The following is a 23,634-nucleotide window of genomic DNA, read 5'->3' as shown; positions in this document are numbered from 1 at the left end:
AAGGTGAATATCTTTTGTCAATTTTCCTGAATAATCTTTTCCTCCAAAACAGACATTCAAAAATACTTTAAGAATCTACTTAACATTGCAACTGTCTTGTGTTTTGTCTTGGAACAGGTGTTAATTCTTTCCAAGTCTACATGGCCTATAAAGATCTCTACCAAATGTCCGACAGTCAGGTATTCTTCAGGATGCTTATCATTGTTGTGATATGTAAACTCCTTTCAGTTGATTAGTTAAGAAGTTTAGAGCTACCTGAGACAGTCATGTTGCTTTTGAACTGAACTTGAGAAAATGCATACATATGAAATTTGTCTCTCTGGAGGCCAAAGCCTGAGAGATGCTGAGCATCTGTATTTACCATGGAGGCTCTTGAGAGCACATGGCACTCAGCACCTTGCAAAGAGATGACTAATGTTTCATGGTATTAGGCTCAGTGGAAGTAGCAGACACCCCTCAAGATTTTGCCGTGGATTTATATCTTCACTTGTTGGCTTTGGAACATTCAATCTGAGTCAGGGGGGAAAAAGGATGATACACTAGTGGCAATATTAAAAGTGACATAGCTTTTGAAATCCCATGTGTTTCTCACTCACTGCAAATTGCTAAAGCATGTTCTTTGGGAAAGCACGTTCTTCTGTTCAATTGTTGGAGTTGGAGATTACAATGAGCTTGTTTGTATAGCACTTGTTATAGATCCAACCTCTTCAGCTTTCTAATTCACAGACAGCAGATCATTGTAATTGGACAATGGCATCTGTTAGTAATAATAATGTTTGCTTATTCAGTTGAGCAAATGCTTCATTCCCACTTATTTCCAGAGCTGTTTCCTTTTCTCTTAAACAACTGTTGTTACACCTCCAATTCATGTGGTTTTCATTGGACTTCTTAATGTAACAGCATCCTCTTGAGAAGAGGTGCATGCCAAGTCCAACTTCTTGATGGGATTAATTACAGCAAAACATATTAAGAAAAGGTGGAGAAGGGGGCAAGGGATCCAATATTCAAACTTGAATGGCTAAAGCAGAGTGCCCATTTCCACATTTGGATGCTCAGATCAGTGCTCATGTGCCCCAAGCCCATTGAGTAGTTGCTTGAGTAACTCAGTTGAAGACCGGATATTTTAAGTTTAGGTGCCCAGGTTTGAAAACTGGGCTCCCAATATTACTTTGTGAGACCAAATACAGAAAATGGAGGGTGGGGTTTTCAAAAGTGCTTAAAGGCATTAGGAGCACAAGTCCCATTGACTTTCAGTGGCAGTCCCTAAACCCCCCCTAGGTGCTTTTGAAAAGCCCACGTGTAAGGAATAGAATCCATTGCTTTTCTTTTGTAGGGATTATTTTTGAATGTTGGAAATCAATTAACATGGAAGCCCATGAGAGAAAATAATAGAATTCTTTAGGTGTAAATGAAAGACATTCGTGAGATTGAAACTGTGCCCACACTTAAAAAAACGTGCATGAAATGTATACTTAAGGGAACATATGAGTACTGTAGCTATACTAAAAGTGTCCATAGCTTAACTGCTATTCCAATTTAGTGGACATATTCCTTGTTCATTCATGGAAGCTTTTTTATATCTATTTATTTAGTTAGCTGCCTGTACTCAAACTACAGACCAGAGAACTCTCACAAGACACGTGCCTGTGTTGGAGGAGGTGCATAGCTGCCTTGCCTTAGAAGGATCTCAGGGAGACACTTTGCCTATAGGTGGCACATAGTTTCTCAGGAGTGCAGCTGCTGCACCACTCCATAGGCAAGTGCTCTGTGACTGGCTGGTGTGGAGAGTGGGGACATGGAATAGCTAGCAGCTCCAGGGGTCCTAGCAGGGACTGTACATGGGGCTGGTGGTGGCTGAACACTTGGGCAAGGGCCAGCATAAAAATATGATTTAAAATATGAGGCGAAGTGTTTGTGAAATAAGTAACATGCCCCTCTTTGTACCACTTCCAGCTTTATGAAGCTTTTACCTTTCTGAAAGGGCTTGGAGCTGTAATCATGGTCCATGCTGAAAATGGAGATTTGATAGCTCAGGTGAGTGAGTCGAATTCCTTCTTCTGTTTCCCTTAGAGAGTGAATATGTTTCATGTGACCGGGGAGAAGGGAAACTTGTCTGCTAGTACAACAATCAGAGACAGTATTGGTGGGAAAACAGAGACTACCTAGTAAAGCTTCCTTGCTGAATCTAATTTCTTGTAATGATAAACCATTGGGTTATGGGAATACCAATATAGAATTCCATGTGTGTAATGATACAGCATGCAGGCTGTAAGGTGATACTCCTGACAGCTCCCTGGTGGGGCCTAGGCAATAAAAGAAGGGGGGTCAGTGGGAGGGACATGGGGATGCAAGAATTGGGTCCGTGAATTGAGCAGTGGCAGCTGGGTGGACAAGCAACAGGAAGAATCTCGTGAAGATACTGGGGAGCGGTTGAGGAGCTGGGAGGCCTTACCCCAGTATTGCTGCTGCTGAAGAAGTCAGTGTGTGCAAGGGGGGTAAGGCTATGGGCCCAAGCACATTTGATGGTGTTGCTCTCAGACCTGTTCGTGCTTCTTTGCTGAAAAACATCTTATAAACATCTACAAAGAGAACAAAAAAACCAACCCTATAAAACGTCCTATAAAGTGATTAAAAATAAATTAGTCCACGCGCTCTCTGAATCTGGAAATTAGTTAAGTTAAGAAAATTCAAATACTATGTCCCTTTAAAATGTCCTCTGAGACACGAGTGTGCGCCCCTCCAGGAAACCAGGGTCTAACGGTGTACAGCTGTCCCAGTAGCATAGGATGCCACAGCCGTGATTTGTAGGACAGCGGATGGAGGGTGAAATCCTGGCCACAGTGAAGTCAATGGCTGAACTCCCATTGATTTCCAGGAGTTCATCCATAGACTCAAAACAAAGAGGTTGTGGTGACAGGATTATTATTTTCTTGTTTTTAAAAAAAGTATATATGGTCATAACATTACATGACACATTACAGTGATTTAAAAAATATGGCCCCTGCTCTGAAGAATTAACAATGTAAGACCCTGATCCTACAATGGGATATGCATCAGTGGAGCCCTGTGTTTGTGTGGAGTCCCATTGACTTCAGTGAAGCTTCACATGGGCTCAGGGATTTGCCTGCATGGATCTAATTACACTAGATATTAGAGCTGATCAGGAACTGGAATTTCTCTTTCATGGGAAATCCCAACATTTTCAGGGGAAATAATCATTCCAATTCGGGAAAAAAAAGGATGAAATTTCCTGCTAAATGGAAAAAAAAATGTGATTCAAACCCTTAAAACATTTTTCTTTCAACTTTTCTATTATATTAAATTATAATGGATATAGCAAAATCAGTACTTGGTCCTGCTAGTGAAGGCAGGGAGCTGGACTCAATGACCTTTCGGGATCCCTTCCAGTTCTCTGAGATAGGTATATCTCCATATATCTAAGTATAATAAACCCAATATTTTAGTATAATATAAAAGTCAAAACAATATGAATCAAAATTACAGTACTGAAACACAACGTTTTGGAAAAAATGTATCAAAATCAACACATTTCCATGAAACATTTCCATTAAAATGAGTTCTGATGGAAAAGCGTTGCATTAAATTTTTTGATAGTCTCTAATAGATAAACCATAGAACATGCAGATAAACAAAAGATTAGGAGTAGGGAAAAGGGGAAGGAAGTTTAAAAAAAAAAGAATTGTATTCTACAGCAAGAATACTGGTGGTGGAAAGAAAACTGCTTATGGTGGATGCTTGAATGACTAACCAGTATGTAAACCCAAATGTTTATCTCATCAAACTCATGTCCTAGTTTATGAACACTATTGAATCCTCTTACAGTGGATCATTTTGTCATTCTGTCTGCTTCATTCTGCCATCTTCTGGATGTGACTAGCCTGTTTTTAAATGATGCCATTCTTTGTCATCCCGATTCTTTCATGTTATATATTTGTAATATTTTCTTATTGTATTTTAATTGTCTGCAGCATCCTGCATGCATAGGTGACAGGTGCATTTTATTTAAAATGATTTTTAAATATATATGCAAAATATTTTGGTTTTCTACCCAAATGTGTCTCAAGGACACAGTCTGGTTAGTATAGTGGATTTATCTATATGGTCATGATGTATTATCCATTTGTCACCCAGTATAGTGAAGACACAAATCTATGTGTGTACTCTAAATGATTCTTGTTGGAGTAGGTTGGTAGTATGTTAGCTTTTCACCCGCAGAGACCTGGGATCAAATATTCATTAGGTTACATATGAAAACGTGTAAGGTAATTTCATCCCTGTCTCTAGAGGACATTTGTCTATATTACAGAATCATTACATCTGGCCAACTCTGCTCATTAGAGACCTACGGGTGAGACAGGTCAGATTTGTGGGGCATTAATAGCTCTGTGTGAGAAAGCTTTTGCTGTGTCTACAGGTCCTATTAATCCATCACCTTTTTTTGATCAGAAAGTTTATTCCAAAAAACACCCTTTGCATGATCTTTATATGAAATCATAAGGATTGACCACATGTCCCTTCATAAGCAGCTTTGGCACAACATTTTGCTGACAAACATCAGCTGACTGAGCAATGAATACTTGGAATATCCATTCTTAAGATAACATCAAAACATTAAGTAGTAATATAACACCAAGGGAGTGCATTTTTAGTGGGGTTAGAAGGCATTTAGTTATGCATCTTCATGATCACTGTAAAATAATTACAGAAAATTTAGATCATGTAAGCAAGATCCCTGAAAGGGTCAGAGGAAGAATCAGCAGGGTAAATAGATATTGTGAAACAGGTTGAGAAAATAATGATACTACTTAGGAGGAAAGAGAGAAGAAAAATATTGTGTAAGCAAAGGAGGAATTACAGTACAAGGTTGTCTTTAATAAGTACAATATTTTCCTTATTAAGTACAATATTTCATGGCATTGAGTGTTCTCTAATAAGACTCCTTTTTAGGGGAGGACAATAGCATTTTTCTCATGGGGCAGTCACAATAGACCAAATTCTATACTGCCTTGCAGCCACAAATCTTCCACTGAAATCCATAGCGGGTTGCATGTGGTGTTTGTCAGTAAAGAATCTGGCTCAATATATTTAGGGCCGATCTTTCCGTCCTTTCTTCCAGGCACTATCAGTTGCACATACAAAAAATGGAGGCGGTATGAAAATGTGTCCCTCGGTACACTAAAGGAAGTTTAATATAAATGTATCTTGTTCTAGAGGTGGTCAACATTTGTCTGTTACATTCTAGGAACAAAAACGTATCCTGGAGATGGGAATCACAGGACCTGAGGGACATGCCCTAAGCAGACCTGAGGAGGTAAGAGGCTTAACTAAGTCTGTATTTCTTGGAAATGTCTTCTGGCATCTACATACCATGGGAAGTAGGTTTCTTATAAATAAATAAAAGAGAAGATGATAGATGGATGGATGGTTGGAGGCGGGGACAGGAAACCATCTGCTTTTCACAGCCTGTTCTGATAATGCCATTCTCTGCAAAATTTTCTAAGTACGAGATATCACGCTAAAAATATTCATAGGACATATTGTACATCAGCTGATCAAGACATTTCAGCCAAAAACACTCCTAATAAATGTTTTTTCCTACTAACTGTACATATTCACAAACATCTACGTATTGTAATATTGTGAATTCATGAGAATGGAAGGATTCTGTGGGTCAGCTTGATTTATGCACTTTTCTCCTATAATAAAATCCGTTCATGCATGGATCAGCATAGGTCACTGAAAAAGGATTTTTCAAAGGCCATGTCTACATTATGGGTACTATAGCGGCATAATTATGGTTCTGTAGCTATGTCGGCATACCCGTCTCTGTAGATGGAGCCTACGCTGATGGCAGGGGTTTTTCCGTGGGTGTTGGAATATCACTTCCCCACAAGACAGTAGCTAGGAAAGAAGCATTCTTTTGTTGATCTAGCTCTGTCTACACTGGGGGTTAGGTTGGCATAGCTATATCACTGAGGGGTGTGGATTTTTCTAAATTACTGAGTCTTTTCCTGTTAATGGGAGTGAAGGCCTGGGGAAAATCCTAGTTTGATATTTGCCAAAAAGTAAGTTGAAGTATTTCTTACCACCACATGTGGCAGCCCCATTACTGAGGTACAAAACCTCTCTACTTTTTCCTCAGGCTTGCCTGGTGATGAACCATTCCCATATTAGGATATGAATCTACACTCTGGCTTGTCATTAAGTGTATATGTTTGTAATAATGGCTCCTAGGAGAACATCAGGTGAAAAACAATAATTGCTGCGGTGAACATTTTAATTTTAGGAGAAGAGAGTTAAAAGAAGTACTTAAACTGTAAAGATTTAGGCCATGTGCTTTTGGAGATGCTGTCTTTACAGACTTGACTGATAAAGACTTTGAAGAGAATTATCAATAACCTTGTGTCTAATATTTTGGTCACTCCAGTTTTCTGGATTTAAGTAACACTTCTGATATCGGGATGGAGCTGTGCAGAGAAGGTTTGGACCGATCACTGGACTAATGGCAGTGAAGAGAGGCCTCTAGCGGCCCTAGAAAGACACTGCTGCTCCAGCTGAAGACAAATAATTTGTATGCATGTCCCAGATGGCTCCTTGAGGGAGATTGCATTGACACTGAGAAACAGAGGGGACTTACTGGAGGATGTTTGAAAGCCTTCTATGGATTATGGGCTAAATTCAACCTATATTGCTGATGCTATTCCTTAGAAATACTTACATTCACTCTTGTCTTATCCTTGTGTAAAGATTGGGCCTAAGCCTGCATTGTCTGAGGGCACAGAGAATTTCTATGAATTATGACACTATTTTCCCCTTCCTTTCCCTTTTTGTTTGTAGGGGGAAGGCCATGGGGCTTCACAAAGAAATGTGGATTTGGAAGAGTTAATAGGGGAGGGGTTGCAGCTTTGGTTCTAGCAGCAAAGTCCTTTCTAACATTTCTTGGTTACTATTTTAGGCTTGATAGTACTATTAATAAGGGGCAGTGGGGTACAGAGCTGCATTGCCCTGGGATAGTACAGGGAAGCTTGGTGCTACGCTATTCTAGCTTATCAACCCCCAGGCCAGCTGTGCTGGGTAGCTGATGCATGGGGTTAGAGGCAGAGCTGTGTCCTTGCCTTCTCACCACCACTATGCCCCGGTGAGGCACCATGTGCCTCTGGAAAAGTAGAAAGGGCACACTCTAGAATTGTGTTTGGCCCTTACACAAGCTGTGTAAGCCTATGTGTGACTTTTTTCTCCCTCCCATCCAACACTGCACAGCAGTATACGAGCCAAGCAGAACAAGGCCATTGTTGTTGTTAAAAAGAGAGAAATCTGGCTCAGTCCTGGATTTCACTTTCACTTCCTTCTGCTTTTCAACTTACATTTTTCTGCCTGTTTTCTTGTCCATTCCAGCTTGAAGCGGAAGCTGTTTTCCGTGCCATCACCATCGCCAGTCGAATCAACTGTCCAGTGTATATCACCAAGGTGATGAGTAAGAGCGCGGCTGATATCATTGCACTGGCTAGGAAGAAAGGTATGGAACTCACTGCATTCTCCCCAAAGGAGGCGTGCGATAGGTATCAGTTTACCGAATGGAAGCTCTAGCAACTAACCAAATTGCTGAATGCAGGGGTCAGTATCCACTGACTCAAATGGCTGCTGTTGTGCTAACAATTTGTTTTTGGGAAAATGGAAGTGAGACCCCACTACTCTATTCAACCTTGACACTCTCCCTCCTACCTACCTGAAATGTGCATCTTAATGCTCCCTTCTCACACGCTACCTCTTACTGGCTATTCATTCTTGCAAAGAAGATCATCTTCCCTTGTAAGGCCTAGCACAGACTCTCAGCCTTTGTGGGGCAGCTGCCAGAATGTCTCTCTCTAGCACTTGCTGTCAGTTACTGCTAGTGCTACAAAGCTTCATGAGCTAGCAGTGGGTGGGGGAAAATAGAATGCATGCACTGGACCTCAGAGAGAGAGGTTTTGCTCCCTGCTGTGTTGAGGAGTTGTTCCCCCCCATGCTCAGCTCCTTTGTACACACCGGCTGCAAGTCCTACTTCATTGCTGACTCTGCTCCTTGTCTCTCCTCTTAATGCATGTTTTATTCTTCTCAATTATCTCTGTTTTTCTCTCATTTTCTTTCCCTCATCTTGTCCTTTGCTGGTTCTATTTTTCTCCCTCAGCCTTCAACACTTCCAGCACCTCTCACTTACAGTTAGGCAGGTGAGAGGCAGGTCGCAGAGACCTAGAAGTGCAAGGGAAGGGCAGCTGTGCTGCTGTGTAGTGCTGTGGAGTATGGGTTACCTTGGGGATCACCAATGACAGGCAGCAGGAGCAGAAATTAGTTTGATTCTAGACCACTGGCACCTCTGCCACTGGGCAGTGCAAAGAGGCCAAGGAGCAAGAGCAAACTCTCCTCTGGATCTTTAATGTGTCCCCTTCTGATCAGGCTTGAGGTACACTGGCGCGAAAGCCTGCATTTCCGCTTGCTTGCGCTGCACATGTTCTGTGCGTATGTAAAGAACTTCAGGCTCCTACGCCTTCAATCCACTGCACAAACTCACTTAAAAACAGAGAAAAGATGGCTGTGATAAGATTATTCAAATTAAACACAACTTTGAACTCCTTTCCTCCCAGATTAGAGAATTTTGTAAATGTTTCGATCAAAAGCATATGTGGCTCGGCAAGCTGCCTGATTAAATTTTTATAATACGGACAAAGCCAGGGCTGTTTAATTTCTTAGGAGTTATGCTGTCCATGTAGCAACATGTAAATTATGCATGGCTGTTCGCAGTAAGCGGCATAATGCATTGGCAAGTGGATTTTAACCATTTACTGTATATTCTTGCTTCTCCCCAGGTCCTCTAGTTTTTGGCGAGCCAATCACTGCCAGCCTGGGGACAGATGGGACACATTATTGGAGCAAAAACTGGGCCAAGGCTGCAGCCTTTGTGACCTCACCACCTCTGAGTCCTGATCCCACCACAGCAGATCACTTGAACTCACTCTTAGCATGGTATAACCTTTAATCGTTTATAATCAGCCAGTCAAATGAGTGCAAAACCCACGCCAGATGCAACATCTAGAGACTGTTCCAGAACCCATTGAAGTCAATGGGTATATTACCTCTGATTTCAAAGGGTATTGAATCAAGCTCCTAGTGTATAAAATTATGATGGACAAGAGATGTTAGGTTACAATAGAATTAGTCCTTAAGAACCCAATCTTGCTATCATTAAAGTTAATGGCAAAATTCCCATTGGCTTCAGTGGGAGCTGGGTCAGTCTCAAAATTATCAGTAACAGAAGCTATAGTAAACTGACAGTGCAACTTGCTGAGGCAGATTTCCTTGGCCTGCTTTATAGGCTGGAAGATTATGTAGTGTACATAATGCACATAGAGCAAAAGAAGGATAACTAAAAAGAGCCTGCCTGTTTAATTCTATAGACATATGGGAGAATTAGAGTTGTACGGATGTATATTGTATAGATGTTAATCTACTGATCTATTGTGAAGGTAACAGAACAAACAGGACTTGATGTGAAGAGTGATATGTTATTTGCAGTTTCAACTGAAGAAATGTGGTACAGGATTTATTCAGCAGTGAGAGTTATTTATTATTAAAAAGCTTCCAGGTTGAAAGGTCAACAACCATCGCTCTCACAACTTCCACCAAAGTAAATGTAACCCTGGTTTTCTGTGCGTGCATCATCCCAGCCTCTAGGTGGTGTTTCGGTACACAAGAGAGGAGACTTGTTGACTTTCCCTTGGGTGACCCACTTCTTTCCCTAGAGGACTCCTGGCAGGGAGGAATAGGGTCAAGGAGGGAGCGTGGCCATTTCTAATGTAATGTTGCATTTGAAAGATAGGAGTTTGATTCTCATGTGTTTTGTGTTAATCAGTGAGATGGTGCCATATCTTGGCTCATCTTCTGCCCTGAACAGACCTCGTGTTGTACCTTTCCCTTGAGCTCTGCTAACAATAAAACGGTCCCATGCATCAACTTCTCCTTAAGTGAAAATGCTTGTTGTAATCTGCGTGCACACATACATGCACATGTGCTTTTAGGACAGGGGCTAATCTTTCAGTTTTTAACGTCTTGGCTTGGTTTTGAAAGGTGCTGAGCACCCGCAGCGTCCAGTGACTTCAGTGGGATTTGTAGATGCTCAGCATTTCTGAAAATCAAGCCACTGGAGAATGGCTAGATTCTGAGGGTTAATAGTGATGCTAAGGGGTGCCACGCCATGAGGCAGGAGGATGTCTGCCTGCTTGGAGGCCTGATTTTGCTGAGTGTAATTCCCAGCACAGGTAGACAGACTTGTGCTAGCTCGGCTGGAGCTAGCATGCTAAAAATAGCAATGGGGAGGTTATGGCACAGGGTGATGGCTTGCGCTAGCTGCCTGTCCAGACCCACCTGACAGCCTGGGTCTGAACTCAGGTGATTAGCCCGAGCCACCACCAGTGCCGCAATGTCCACGCTGCTATTTTTAGCACGCCAACTTGAGCTGAGCTAGTGTGAGTCTGTCGACTAGGCTGGGAATCGCACCTCCCAGCGGCAGCGGCGACATTGCCTTAGGCCCTATCCTGGCTTGCCCTCTTGTTGTGCCCCATCTCTACTGGTCTCAGGCTGGAAACCAGCAGGGGTAAGTGGTACACGTTGGGAGGGCAGCTGAGGGGTGGGGAGGAACTGGTATGGATGCCAGAGAAGCTTCATTTAGGGATTCAAGTTTGCATTTGGGAAGAAACAGATTGTTTATAGGAGGCTGTCAGCCCACTGATGGGAGGTGGGGGTGTGCTGGCTGTCTGCAGAGGGATCAGGAGAAGGCGAGAGAGAGAGGAGGGTTATCATCAGAGAGATGGGAGGGGGTAGGAACAGCAAAGAGATGGGTATCCCGCTGATAGGGGCTGGGGAAGGAAGGGGTGGAAGATGAGTTGTTTTGCTGAGAACCTTCCGGAGGAGGTTAGTCATTCCAAGGGTTAGAAGGGGTAATACGTCATCCGTCTGCCCACAGAGGTTCAGGTAGCTCTGAACATGTTCAACAAGTTACCAGCAGTGTCTTGGCAACCTGGAATTGGGTATCACCTCCAGAAAATGTGCACTGCTTCTAGCTCATTGAGATTCTTCTTTGGCTTAAGTGGTGGAGCCGCTGCTTTGGGGTGATAGGGGACTTCCATTTGAGTCCCAGCAGGACAGAGTGCGGACAGTAGAGTGAGTAGTTCAGTTTTCCAGCCAAGCCACTAGTTAACACCAGGAGGTGGCACTATGTCCCTAACTGTGCTGATTCCTGCTTCCAGAGATACCCATACCTTGGATGAAGTACATTTTTAGGATTAAAAATGGTCATTTGCTTGCAGATCACATTTCTTCCAGAAGTGAGGTTTCCCCACAGCAGGTTGACAGGTTATGTACATGGGTGATATAAAAGCATGGGGAGACGTGTGTCTAGGTACCTGTACATCAGAGTCTATGTGCATGCATCTCTGTATGTGCAGTAGGGGATGACTTCTGCTCAGTGACACCTGTGTAAATACACAGTCACTCCACTGGTGCTGGACTTACACAGATGTTAATGAGAGCAGAATCTGGCCCTAAGTCAGATGTATTTTTGGTGGGGTTATACAGAAATTGGTTCATTTCTGACTGGTGCTGGCCTTGGGAGCAGATAAAATTAACTCCTTTATTTGATCTTTCTGTTCATTAAAATAAAAATAGGAAAAGGTATTTTCTGGCTTGATCTTGCATCATTGACATCATTAGGAGTTTTGCTGTTGAGTTCAGTGGGAACAGGATCAGACTTTTAACCAGCTCATGCGGCAATGTATAAAAAATCATTATTTTTACTGCAGCAGACACAGCTGTGCGTTCTCCACAAGAGGCTTCCAACATATTAATAATATGTGGGTCAAACTGGCATAGCTAAAATGGCAATCGAATTTTTAGAAGTGTAACCCAGATAAAGCCATCTTTTAATATCAAAATCATGCAGAAAAACTGGGAAATCAGGGAAATTTTCATTATGCTCCAAACATGCAGAAATGCTTCCCCCTCCTTCCCCCGCCTTACTGGCTTAGAGTCAGAGATCTTACATGACAGCAGCTTAGCCTGCTTTCAGGTCTAATACTTTAAATCAATACATTGAAGCTTAAAAAAATCCTATATATTAATACTTTGCAGTACATTTATATATGGTTTTTTACCCAAGGATGAATATGATTATGATAAATAATAATATATTCTATAGCATTTTTCATCAGTAGATCTCACAACATTTTAAAAGCATTAAACAAGCCTCACAACATAAGGTTAGCATGCTTTTGATGGCTGGTTGAAAATTCGCTGTTGAAACTGTTTTGATAGAAAACTGGATTTTTGACTACACAAAAAAAGTCTGCTTTCCACAGAAAATTTAGATTTTTTGTTGTTGTTGTTGAAAAACTGAATGCCTGGAATCCAAAATGCCACTGTGATGCCTCATGGGAGATGTAGTTCAGATACCTCAGGCTCCCACACTTACGTATGGGCTGGGCTCCCCAGCCAGACTCCATCTCCCATGAGGTACTGCTTCCCCTCACCAAGAAATGAAATGGTGGTGCTTCATAGGAGATGTAATATGATAAGATAGCCTGGTCAATGAAGGAGCATGATGCATCTGAACTACAAACCCCATGTGCCATCATAGTGACATTTCAGAAACGAAATATTTTAGTTTTTTGATTTTTTTCATCAAAAACTCAGAATTTTTCATGGGAAAAACCTGAATTTTTCTGACAAGTTCTAATGTTTATACCCATTTTACTGATTAATAAACTCAGGCAATGGGACTGTTTATGTGATTAAAGTTAGGTATATGCGAACGTTTTTTGTTGGATTGGGGCCTGAGTGACGCTCTTGAACTAAGAAGACTAAGCACTGTGGTGTTCAGCAGAAAAACTTCACACAAAGGGCATATGGAACAAACCACTGGGAAAGGCAACTACAACAAAGCATGGAAAAGAGAGAGTCCTAGACTGTTTCTGGTGCAGTGAATTAATAGTGTAAAAAAAAAAAAAAAAAGGACTGCATTGTAAAGCTAAACTTGGAATGGGCAGGCCAATTGAGCTGGAGGAGGGTTTCTTGTCCCTACAATTGTATTTATTAATACGTGTAGAAAATTAAAGAATCCACTATGTCAAATTAAACTTTCATACAGCAAGACAGTGGTGAGCTTAGAGGACAGAACAAGGGCAAGATAAAATGGAAAGCAAATCTTGTGATGTCATTGATGTGTTTAGTAATTTGCGGTAACGCAAGAAACGCATTAATATAAAAAATACTTTTAGTCTAATCTCTCTTATTTCACTATTAACCAAGAGGTTTGTCTTCTAATCAAAGGCTCATGATGTTGCTTGATTCATTTTCTTGTGGATAGGAAAGGATCAGAAGATGATGCAGAAAGTTTCCCATAAGTGAATAGGGTTGGCACCTCAGCAAATTGTACTAATGTGACAGATAAAGGACCTTTTTCTTCATTCACTTGGTTATTTGTAAGGCTGCTGGGATTTTAACCTTGGAATCTAAGGCCTCTTGGTGTTTCAAACCTGCAACTTACACACTAAGGTGGGGAGGGACCACTGGTTCAAATCCTAGCATGGTCAGCTCAACCTTCAGCCTTTGGAGACAGAGAAACTGCAGTGAAATATTATGTGAGGCTGAGACCTTCGAAGCTTTTTCTGGGGACAACTAATTGGTGTCAGAATGATCAGAGTGCAGGCTTGCCTGTTCATTCCCTATTCTCTGTCACAAGGTACAAAGAGAGAGTTTTTCTTGTATAAATTCCATGAAAAATGTGAAGACCAAAAAAAACCCCCAAAGCCAGCTGGTATTCATCATGTTATTTTTATTTAACATGATTATGGATTTATCTTTAAAGTAGAATATTTAATACAGGGGTTTGATAACCTTTGTTAACTCTAATAATGGAGTCATCTCCTCAGCACTGGGCTTTGGGCTTTGTACCAGTCTTGTGGTGAAAAGCAGCTGATCTCGGCAGTAGTTGATTATTTTAACATGCCTGGATGGTGTAAAGCTGAGGACAGAGGGTTTTCTTAAGGAAAGGTGATCTGGCCAGAGCACCCCTGCTCTTCAGTGATCCTTAGCCACCAGAATAGCACGTGGTGGCTGTTAGTAGCTAGCGTGGGTTAGAGCACGTGCCTCTCATGTCTAGATTTGAAAAAACAAATTCACACCCAACGTGATGCCAAGTGAGTCTGTGTGTCCTGCAATATCAATACTCCATGTGTTAACTCTTCTTAGTGGGGACCTGCAGGTGACGGGAAGTGGGCACTGTCCCTACAGCACCGCCCAGAGAGCCATCGGAAAGGATAACTTCACTTTGATTCCTGAAGGAGTTAATGGAATCGAGGAAAGAATGACTGTTGTCTGGGACAAGGCTGTCGTGAGTAATTGCTTATCTTTATAGACTAAAAAATTGGCTGAATAATGAAAACCAAGGGGCTCTATGCCAGCATTCATGTGGTTTCCCCATCTTCTGAGAGCTCCTATAGAACAAGCTACCATAAGGTTATTATTTATTTTTAAATACTTAGTAGGAACGCAGTTAGAAGCTTTGTATTTTATTTCTCTTTTACAATGGAAAAGCATCGTGTTTTAGGAGTCCTGAAGTTTAATTGACTGTACATCATTTTTTGGTATTGTGTGGGATTGAGTATTTGGAGCTGACATAATAGTCAAAGCAGTTTAACGCTTTTGAAGTAGACTTTGTATAAACTTGACAAATAGATCATTTAATTTGGGGAAATGTCATATCATTGTTGAGAAACTGCAAATGGATGGGAACCAAAGCTTGAGGTTATAATATAAAGCCATTTCAATGAGGAATTGAATTTATAGTGTAATTTATAGTAATCCTTGTGTAATTTATAGTGGAATATTTTACAGCGCAAAGTTAGCAATTTGTTGGATGTTCCATGGATCCTAATATACAATGCATTCCCCCCACCCGTACACACAGATGAAGCTGATATGCATGTTACAAACTGTAAAGCTCTATGATTGCGTTTATAGTGCACCTCTGACCACCTTACCTGGACTCTGTTTCCCAATCCAACTTGCCAGGGACTACTGCTAGGATTCCAAACACTGAAGCAGCTTCAAATAGCTGCTGTTTAAAAGCAAAATGAACAAAAACCAACCAACCAGAGACATTTTTTCTTCTTTTCTCCCACAAAACATGGAATGTCAGCTGCAAAACTACATTGGGCTGAGATGCAGGTGGGGAAACATTCAGTTGTGGACTTGGTATCTCATGTTATATTTAGGCTAGAAATGGGTGTTGTTATACCATACAACAAGGAGAATGGTCTGTTTTTCATTGGGGCATGCTGCTCTTGTTTCTAGCCTGAGAAAATCCAAAAATATTGGACTGTAAAATCACAACATTGTTGTGTGCAGCAAAGATTTCGTATGCGATTATTAGATATTTCTAAAATTTGATCATTGATGATTTTTTCTCTCCCTTTAAGACCTGTACAGTGAACTTGTGCAACTAAAGCAACCTGGATTTGCAGGTATAGGGATAAGAATAAGGCAGCCTGATTTTTCAGGTGTACTGATGCTCCTTTATGCTTCTCTGGCAGTATAAAAGTGCCTTAAAGCGGATATAAATAATTTACACCCATATTATGGTACCTTCACATGTGAGAGTGGTGGAAAGGGGCCTTAGCAGAACTGAGACAAGCCTTTTATCTGTAATAAAATACTTGGCATATACAGCATACATGATGGTGTAGTCTGGATTAAGGGTTTAGTGGCTTTTGTTTGGGATGATGTGAATAACTCACTCATCTGTTTGCTGCTCCTGAATAATACAGACCTCACAAACTCATGCTGATAAAACCTTTGGACCATGAAACCCCATCCCTTATTTCCTCTGCACACATGCCCTTATATGTTGACATTACCAATATTCTATCTCCATTTTGGAAGCTTAATTTATTCATGTCAAATTGCTTGTAGGCCATAGGCAAAATGGATGAGAACCAGTTTGTTGCTGTTACCAGCACCAATGCTGCCAAAATCTTTAATCTGTATCCAAGGAAGGGCCGGATTGCTGTGGGCTCAGATGCTGATGTTGTTATCTGGGATCCTGATAAAGTGAAGATTATTACAGCCAAAAGCCATAAATCGGTAAGAGAAAAAATGCATATTGTCATTATAAACACAACTGCTTTGGAACTACCAATCTTCTAACTCAAGTGAACTCCCAATGCGCTAGATACGTAAGAGCTGGATCATATGAGGTTCTGTATTAAAAAGTAATATTGTTCATATTAAGATGAAAGTAATTAAATCTCTTGTTTCAGAGAATAAGAAATTTACCACAACAGTCCGGAAGGAATTTTTCCAGCATGTACAATATTGTATAATTGGCTAATTGAATGGGCCAGTTCCCCAACAGCTGTTAATCAACATAGCTCCACTGTCAGTGAAGCCATGCCAATTTGCACCAATCTTGGAGCCAGCATCAGATTTTTAAAGGTATTCTGATGCCTAAAGATGCCGGTAGGCATGCAGTGGGATTTTCAAAAGCACCTAAGTAAGTTAGGTGCCTAAATCCTATTGATTTAGAAAGTCCCACTAGGTGCCTTATTGCATCTTTAGGTGATTAAATACCTTTACAAATCTGACCCCAACCCACTCTTTTTCTTTTCTTTTCTTTGCCTACTTCTGAAGCATCAGTTATCACCCACTGCCTGAGCAGATGGAAAAATGTTCTGAAATGTTATGGTTAATTCAATGTTTCTATAATCTGGGTTCTAGATTATGAATGGGTTTGGGGTTTTTTGGTCTTGTTTAATTACGAAACTTTATAGTATATTTCTTTGATTCTGTGTCCCAATTTGCATAAAGTACTAATTGTGTATTCTTTCCAAACACTTTGATCCTTGTGTAATGACTACACAAGGGGCAGGATAATGGAGAATCAGGCCCATATGTTTGCTTTATTTTATCTAATCTAATCTACATATCTATCTAGTGGAGAGACAAGGTGGGTGAGGTAATATCTTGTGTCTCTCATATCCTGGGACCGAAACATCTACAACTACACTGCATATCTATCTAGTAGGTATTTTACATCCTGTCCATCACCATACTGGGCCACAGTTCCTTAAATATGTATGATTTTCATTAAATATTTGTGATAGTTTACTGGATAGCCAATAATAAGTTTTATCTAAAAAAGGTTTAAATGTTCAAAAATGACTAGTGAGTTTGTGTGCCTCAATTTGTGTTTGCCCGACCTTAAAGGGAGCTGATTTTTCAGAATGTGCTGAGCACACCAGTCTCTGAAAATGGGGCTCCTTTAAGATTTTCAGGTTGGACACATGAAATCACTAGGCATTTTTGAAAATTTACACCTTACTACCCAAGCATTTTTTCTAGTTTTGGAGGGCAAGAGCGGCGCAGTACAGGGAATAGATCTAAATCATTCACGCTCTGATTCAGCAAAGCACCTGCTTATCCGTAAGCATGTTCCTAAGTCTCATGCTTGTAGTTAAGCACTTGCTAAAGTGTTTTGGTGAGTCAGTGCCTCTAAGGGTTATGTCTATACTGCGATTAGGACAGCACACGTAGGCATACCCAAGCTAGTTTTGATTGAGTTAGCTTGCTAAATATAGCAGTGTAGCCACCAGCAGCACAGGCTAGCTGAGTACAATCTCACCCGGGATTCTAGGTATATACTCTGGTGGCCAGCCTGTGTAGTCACCCATGTCACTGAGGCTACACTGCTATTTTTAGCAAGCTATCCGGATCAAAGATATCTCAGATCTACCTACATATGTTGCAATCACACCTCCCAGCTGCACTGTAGACATACCCTAACTGACCTGTGTTTGACAGCCAACAGGCTTGTATATTACTTTATCTACCCCAAAGCATTTTTTTGGTTTCTGCCCCAGGGAGTAAGTGTATTTGGAACCCTTTGATTATGCGTAAGGGTCGCATCTAATCTTCAATAATGTAACTACTAAATGGAAAGTATCCAAATAAACCTTTATGTGTGGAAAAGCAGGTTTTTTTCCCCCTCCAAACAAATAAGTGTGCTTGCACATTTTGCAGGAGCTTTGCAGGTGCATTAGTGGAAGCTGGATAAAAATAGGGCCATAAATGTGATTTACCAAAGAAAAACAAACTTGAGATTGAGCTTGAATGGAGTTTTCAGTGTATGTCGTTTGATCCTCAGGCTGTTGAATATAACATCTTTGAAGGAATGGAATGCCATGGTGCTCCCCTGGTGGTAATAAGCCAAGGAAAGATTGTGTTTGAAGATGGAAATCTGCATGTAAATAAGGGAATGGGCCGCTTCATTCCTCGCAAACCTTTCCCTGAATACCTTTACCAGCGCATCAAAATCAGGAATAAGGTAGGTTCAAACTTGGCCTGTTATTTAATACTCCACACACCTTCTGGTCTTGCTCCAGGCTCTCTTGGAACCACACGAGAAAACATTTTGCATCATTATTGTCCTAAGTGAAATGGATCCATGTGGGACTGGAAACGCTGCCAAAAAGTATGGGCCACATCTTCAGCTGGTGTAAATTGGTGTAGCTCCTTTGACTTCAGCGGAGCTTCACTGACTTACACCAGCTGGGAATCTGGCCCTGTATGTCTATGATGTACAGTCTTCTGAAGGAAACAGAAAGATAATAGAAGGCAATTTTAGCTAACAACAAAGAACCACAATTTTTCAGGGGGTTGGGGTCAGGGCAGGCTGTCATTTTAAATTGTTACATAACTTAGCATGTTGGATAAGCAGCTCAAGTATTTCTGTTTCCCATGTACATGCTACATTGGAAGCATTCACTGTATTGGCATTTTATCAGCTTTTAACAACTGTTGTGGGCGAATTAGCTTTAGTTGAGTTGTTTTTGCATATAAAACACAAAACTTTCCGGCCTTTCTCTTTTGTGAAGCAGGTGGCTCGGGACAGATGTTTTAGCAAATGAGGGCCCTAGCAGTGGCAGAGTGGTCTGCCACTGGGTCAGCGGGGAATCCACCCGCAACATGCTGACCAGGTTTCCGGCAGCAACATGGTCAGATGATAGTCTGGTTCCCCTGGGCCCTTCCTACTCTCCCACTAGGGTGTAGCTGCATTCAGGGGTCATCCTCAGTCTCTCCAGGATAGACCACCAAAGGTAGCAATAGCAGCTCCTCAGCATTGGGAGTGGCAGATCTCTCTGGAACCTCCGGCAGGTCCTCGGGGAAGCCACGGTTCTCCTCAGCATCCCGCTCCAGCAGTGGGGAAGAAGCTTGAGGAACTGAGCTGCTGGGCCAGCCTTTTATACTTCCTTTTCCTGTCCTGCCCTTCTGCTTCCGGCGTGTGGGGCATGGCTCTCTTGGTTCTGCCCACCAGGAGGCTTGAGGTGTTTCCTCCGTGTCCACCTTTGAAGGAGGCCACGCTTCCTTGCTACAGGGACTGTATATGATACAGCTCCGTCCATACTATGAACTGTATGTGAGACTGAATATATTGTCAGGTTGGAATATCCGTGCATTCAGTGTCTGAGTTGTTCTGTTCTTTTATTTTAGGTAACAGGATTGCAAGGGGTGTCCAGAGGAATGTATGATGGGCCAGTGTATGAAGTCCCAGCTACGCCAAAATATGCAACTCCTGCACCTTCAGCTAAGTCCTCCCCTGCCAAAAATCAGCCTCCACCAATCAGAAATCTCCACCAATCTAATTTCAGCTTATCAGGTAAACCAACATGACCGATTATGAATATCTGGTATCGGGATAGCCATGTTAGTCTGGATCCACAAAAACAATGAGGAGTCCGGTGGCATCTTAAAGACTAACAGATTTATTTGGGCATAAGCTTTCGTGGGTAAAAAACCCACTTCTTCAGATGCAAGATCATCATCAGAGCACATCACAAATTTGGTTCCTAATAGTGATAATTTGTGGGTGGGATTTTCAAAAGCGTATCAGAAAGCCTTGTGATTCTAAATCACTTAGGACCATATTGTTACAGGTATTTGGGCATCTACCTCCTATTGAGTTCAATGAGAGTAAGGTGCCAAAATATCTTTAAAAGTCTGACCCTTAGGCTCTTTTGAAAATGCCTCCCCATATTTATATAACATTTTCATGCAGAAATGTCAATGCATGCTACAGAGACAAATTATTACCTAGAATAGCAACCTGTTCTGATCCCTCAAAAAGAATCCACTCACAAGGCGTTCACTCCTGTGTGGAAGTCAGTGGAACTCTATTTAAGACGATTCCTTTGCGGGAACCGGGCCTTAGTCAGTAACTGCTTGCTTCCTTAGTTAGAAATGATCCAAAGACAGGTTCTAGAGATGAATGGTCAAAACAAAGTGGCAAAAACATTGAATCCTGGATAGATCCAGTCAGGTGAAAATTCAGTGTTGATTGGATTTTTTTTCCTCAGACATTTCTGTTCCCATGTTATTAACTCTCCTGCTTTGCTGGCTGGATTGCTATTTTACAGGTGCTCAGGCAGATGACAACAACCCTCGTCGCACTGGACACCGCATTGTTGCGCCCCCTGGTGGTCGCTCTAATATTACCAGTCTTGGCTGAACAGAGATGATGGACAGAATGGCAAGAATGAATCATCATGGGAATAATGTCTGTTCCTCTTGATGTCCATGTTATTGAACCCACAGTTTTATTCGGTACTAATGAGGGGAAAATGAGTTGTCTTTTTGTTTTTCTTTTTTTTTTCTTTTTTTTTTTTTGTATAGGAAGAGGTGATAATAGTGTGGTGTGTTTGCTTGGAACTACTTGCCTCACAATTGTGCTTTCTTGCCATAGTCACCTTAAAGCATGGTGCTTCCATTGCCCCTTTAGTGACTACAGGTTTTAGCTTTGTCTTGTAACTAAATGATGGTTCCTTTGCACCCATTAGCTGTACTAGAGTAGTAAATGCATGTTACTAAGTTATTTATGCAAGTTGCAGTCTGTGAGTGCGTCTGTTTAGAACACGTTGCCAACAATTGACACAATGCCAAGATCAATGCCACTAAAATACATAAGGAGGAAGAATATGGACATTTTTAAAGTATGCAGTAGAATAGCGTAAGTGGCTTCTGTTAATATCTTTAATTTATTATAAATCCATGAAGCACTGCTCCCAGATACAAAGAAACAACTTCAAAATGTGTAATGATAACATGGCCTGTGTAGCAATTCTCATTATCCACTAAGTACATTCCAAGTATATGTCTTAATTGTTTTCATTTTAGACAGAGCCATCACTTCTACGGAACAATGCCATTGCCATCCCTTTCACAGATTTCTCCAGCTGGGCAGTAGTGCGCTCCTTTTGCATGAGTGTTTTGGTACTTAAGAATAACTTAAATTACCGTTGGATTTTTAAACTTTTTTGTACAAAGTTTTTCCTTTGTAATCACATGCATTTTTACTTATTATACCCTATCAGATCTACTAGTTGTGGTTCTATTTCTGAATTCAAAGCTTGTGAAATAAAGGAAATGAAAAGATCATTAAGTGTCTTTCTCTTCCTTCCAGGTCTCTTGCTCACCAATATGATTTTTTACAGTGTAGGTGTTCCCTGGCTAACCAGAGGGAGTTTTCTTCTGGGTCCACATTATTTGAAAGAAACTGCATCCTCAAAGCACAAAGATTGCTTATAGATTCTAGGACTGGAAGGGACCTCGAGAGGTCATCGAGTCCAGTCCCCTGCCCTCATGGCAGGACCAAATACTGTCTAGACCATCCCGGATAGACATTTATCTAACCTACTCTTAAATATCTCCAGAGATGGAGATTCCACAACCTTCTTAGGCAGTTTATTCCAGTGTTTGACCACCCTGACAGTTAGGAACTTTTTCCTAATATCCAACCTAAACCTCCCTTGCTGCAGTTTAAGCCCATTGCTTCTTGTCCTATCCTCAGAGGCTAAGGTGAACAAGTTTTCTCCCTCCGCCTTATGACACCCTTTTAGATACCTGAAAACTGCTATCGTGTCCCCTCTCAGTCTTCTCTTTTCTAAACTAAACAAACCCAGTTCTTTCAGCCTTCCTTCATAGGTCATGTTCTCAAGACCTTTAATCATTCTTGTTGCTCTTCTCTGGACCCTCTCCAATTTCTCCACATCTTGTTAATGAATAACTTTCTGTGCACACTTGAATATTGTTTTTGCACGTTCCAATTCAGCTGAGCTGAATAGAGCTTGTGGTAAGACTATAACCAGACTATAAGTCGCCTAGTCTTTGGTCCAGTAACAGCTACATTGGCAATCCACCTGCAGCTCTGGGACTGTATTGGATTTGCACAAAGTGAAGCAGATTGCTGCCATCCTCATTTTTAATATGGGACAGCAACCACCAGAGAGCCCAGAATCAGCACGCAATGCTCCATCTTGATCCAAGCCATCTTCCAGTTGGCATTGCCTACTGGGATCCGTCTCTCTGTGTGTTCTTATCACGAGCCCATCATCAGAGCACATCACAAACTAATGCACAAGTGGATTATCCTCTTCTTCTTTGGGAAATTGATGGCAATGTCCTCCCTCCTCTTTTCCAATGTGTAAGTGTGTGAGAAAGAGGCCTTCTCCTTGCCCCTACTTCTATTTCCTTTTCCTTATTTGCTTGTGCTGCTGATGCTAAGGGAAGGCCAGGCTAAAAGAGTGAGGTTGGGGGTTGTCAAAAGAGCTTAAGTGACTTAGCAGCATAAATTCCATTGGCTTTCAGTGGGACTTGTGCTTCTTAGGCCTTAACTACACTAGAAATTTGTACTGGTAAAAGTTCTGCTGGGGCAGTGCCACCAACAAAACTATTCAGTCAGCGCTCATTCACGCTCAACTGCTTGTGCCAGGGCATTGTGCCCACACAGCATCAAGCTGCATTGACAAAAGCCCTGTAGCACTGTGTGTAGGTGACACATGTGGATAGTCATATAGTCCATTGATTTCAACGGAAATTGGGAGTCTTAACTACCTTTGTGGATCTCGGCTACAGAGTCTTTTGAAAATCCACCAGCCTTGCACTTTGTACTGAGGACAGTGGGGTGTCCAGAAGAGGAGCCAGTCCCCTAGAAAGCTTTGCCTCCCACTTCCACGTTTAACCCTTGAGATTGATAGTCGCATCGCGTCTGTGGGGCCCCAGCACTTGAGCTTTTACTTGACCAAACAAATGAGAATAAACACAATGTAACTCACACAGACAAAGACGCCATTTTTGGCTATTTGGAAAATATAAAAGATTAATGGCTAACCAGAGGAAACACTTGTTCACACACTTTTCCTGCTCTATTGGCTATTCATAATATTTTTCATGCTGAAGTAGCCATGAATACACACAAGGCAGCTTTGAAGCCCTCTATTATGAACTTTAATGGTTCTGAGATCAATACTTGTCAGTTCAGTGTAGTTCTGCTTTGATTACTTTGAGGAGTGAGGTGCTAATGTGTCCATGTAATTTATAACCTCCTAGAAGCCTTTCTATCTTTTCCATGGTATTTATGTTGCTTCTTTAAGGAAGTGGAGTATAGGACTTGGATTCTGTACTGTGTCTGTTTTATCCCTCCCTGACTGGCAGTAGTACCTGGGAGTGAATTAAAGACCTCTCTTCGTTGTGCAG

General features: G+C 41.5%; 1 protein-coding gene across 4 annotated transcripts in view; it reads left to right on the top strand.

Moving 5' to 3' along the window:
- The window catches only part of CRMP1 (collapsin response mediator protein 1), a 57,427-nt gene extending 35,890 nt beyond the window's left edge, over positions 1–21,537 (top strand). For all 4 annotated transcript variants that reach the window (XM_005300269.5, XM_065598225.1, XM_005300270.5 and 1 more), the window contains exons 5-14: positions 118–179; positions 1,954–2,034; positions 5,264–5,332; positions 7,417–7,537; positions 8,865–9,021; positions 14,299–14,440; positions 16,021–16,191; positions 18,251–18,430; positions 19,597–19,762; positions 20,520–21,537. In XM_005300269.5, the coding sequence (XP_005300326.1) occupies positions 118–179; positions 1,954–2,034; positions 5,264–5,332; positions 7,417–7,537; positions 8,865–9,021; positions 14,299–14,440; positions 16,021–16,191; positions 18,251–18,430; positions 19,597–19,762; positions 20,520–20,611 (1,241 nt within the window). In that variant the 3' untranslated portion in view covers positions 20,612–21,537. The remainder of the gene's footprint in view (positions 1–117; positions 180–1,953; positions 2,035–5,263; positions 5,333–7,416; positions 7,538–8,864; positions 9,022–14,298; positions 14,441–16,020; positions 16,192–18,250; positions 18,431–19,596; positions 19,763–20,519) is intronic.
- Positions 21,538–23,634: the final 2,097 nt, after the last annotated feature.

This window comes from Chrysemys picta, chromosome 5, assembly GCF_011386835.1.
Source record: "Chrysemys picta bellii isolate R12L10 chromosome 5, ASM1138683v2, whole genome shotgun sequence".
Taxonomy (NCBI): Eukaryota; Metazoa; Chordata; order Testudines; family Emydidae; genus Chrysemys; species Chrysemys picta.
The sequence above is the reverse complement of the archived record's forward strand: the minus strand, read 5'-3'. Positions and strand labels throughout refer to the sequence as shown.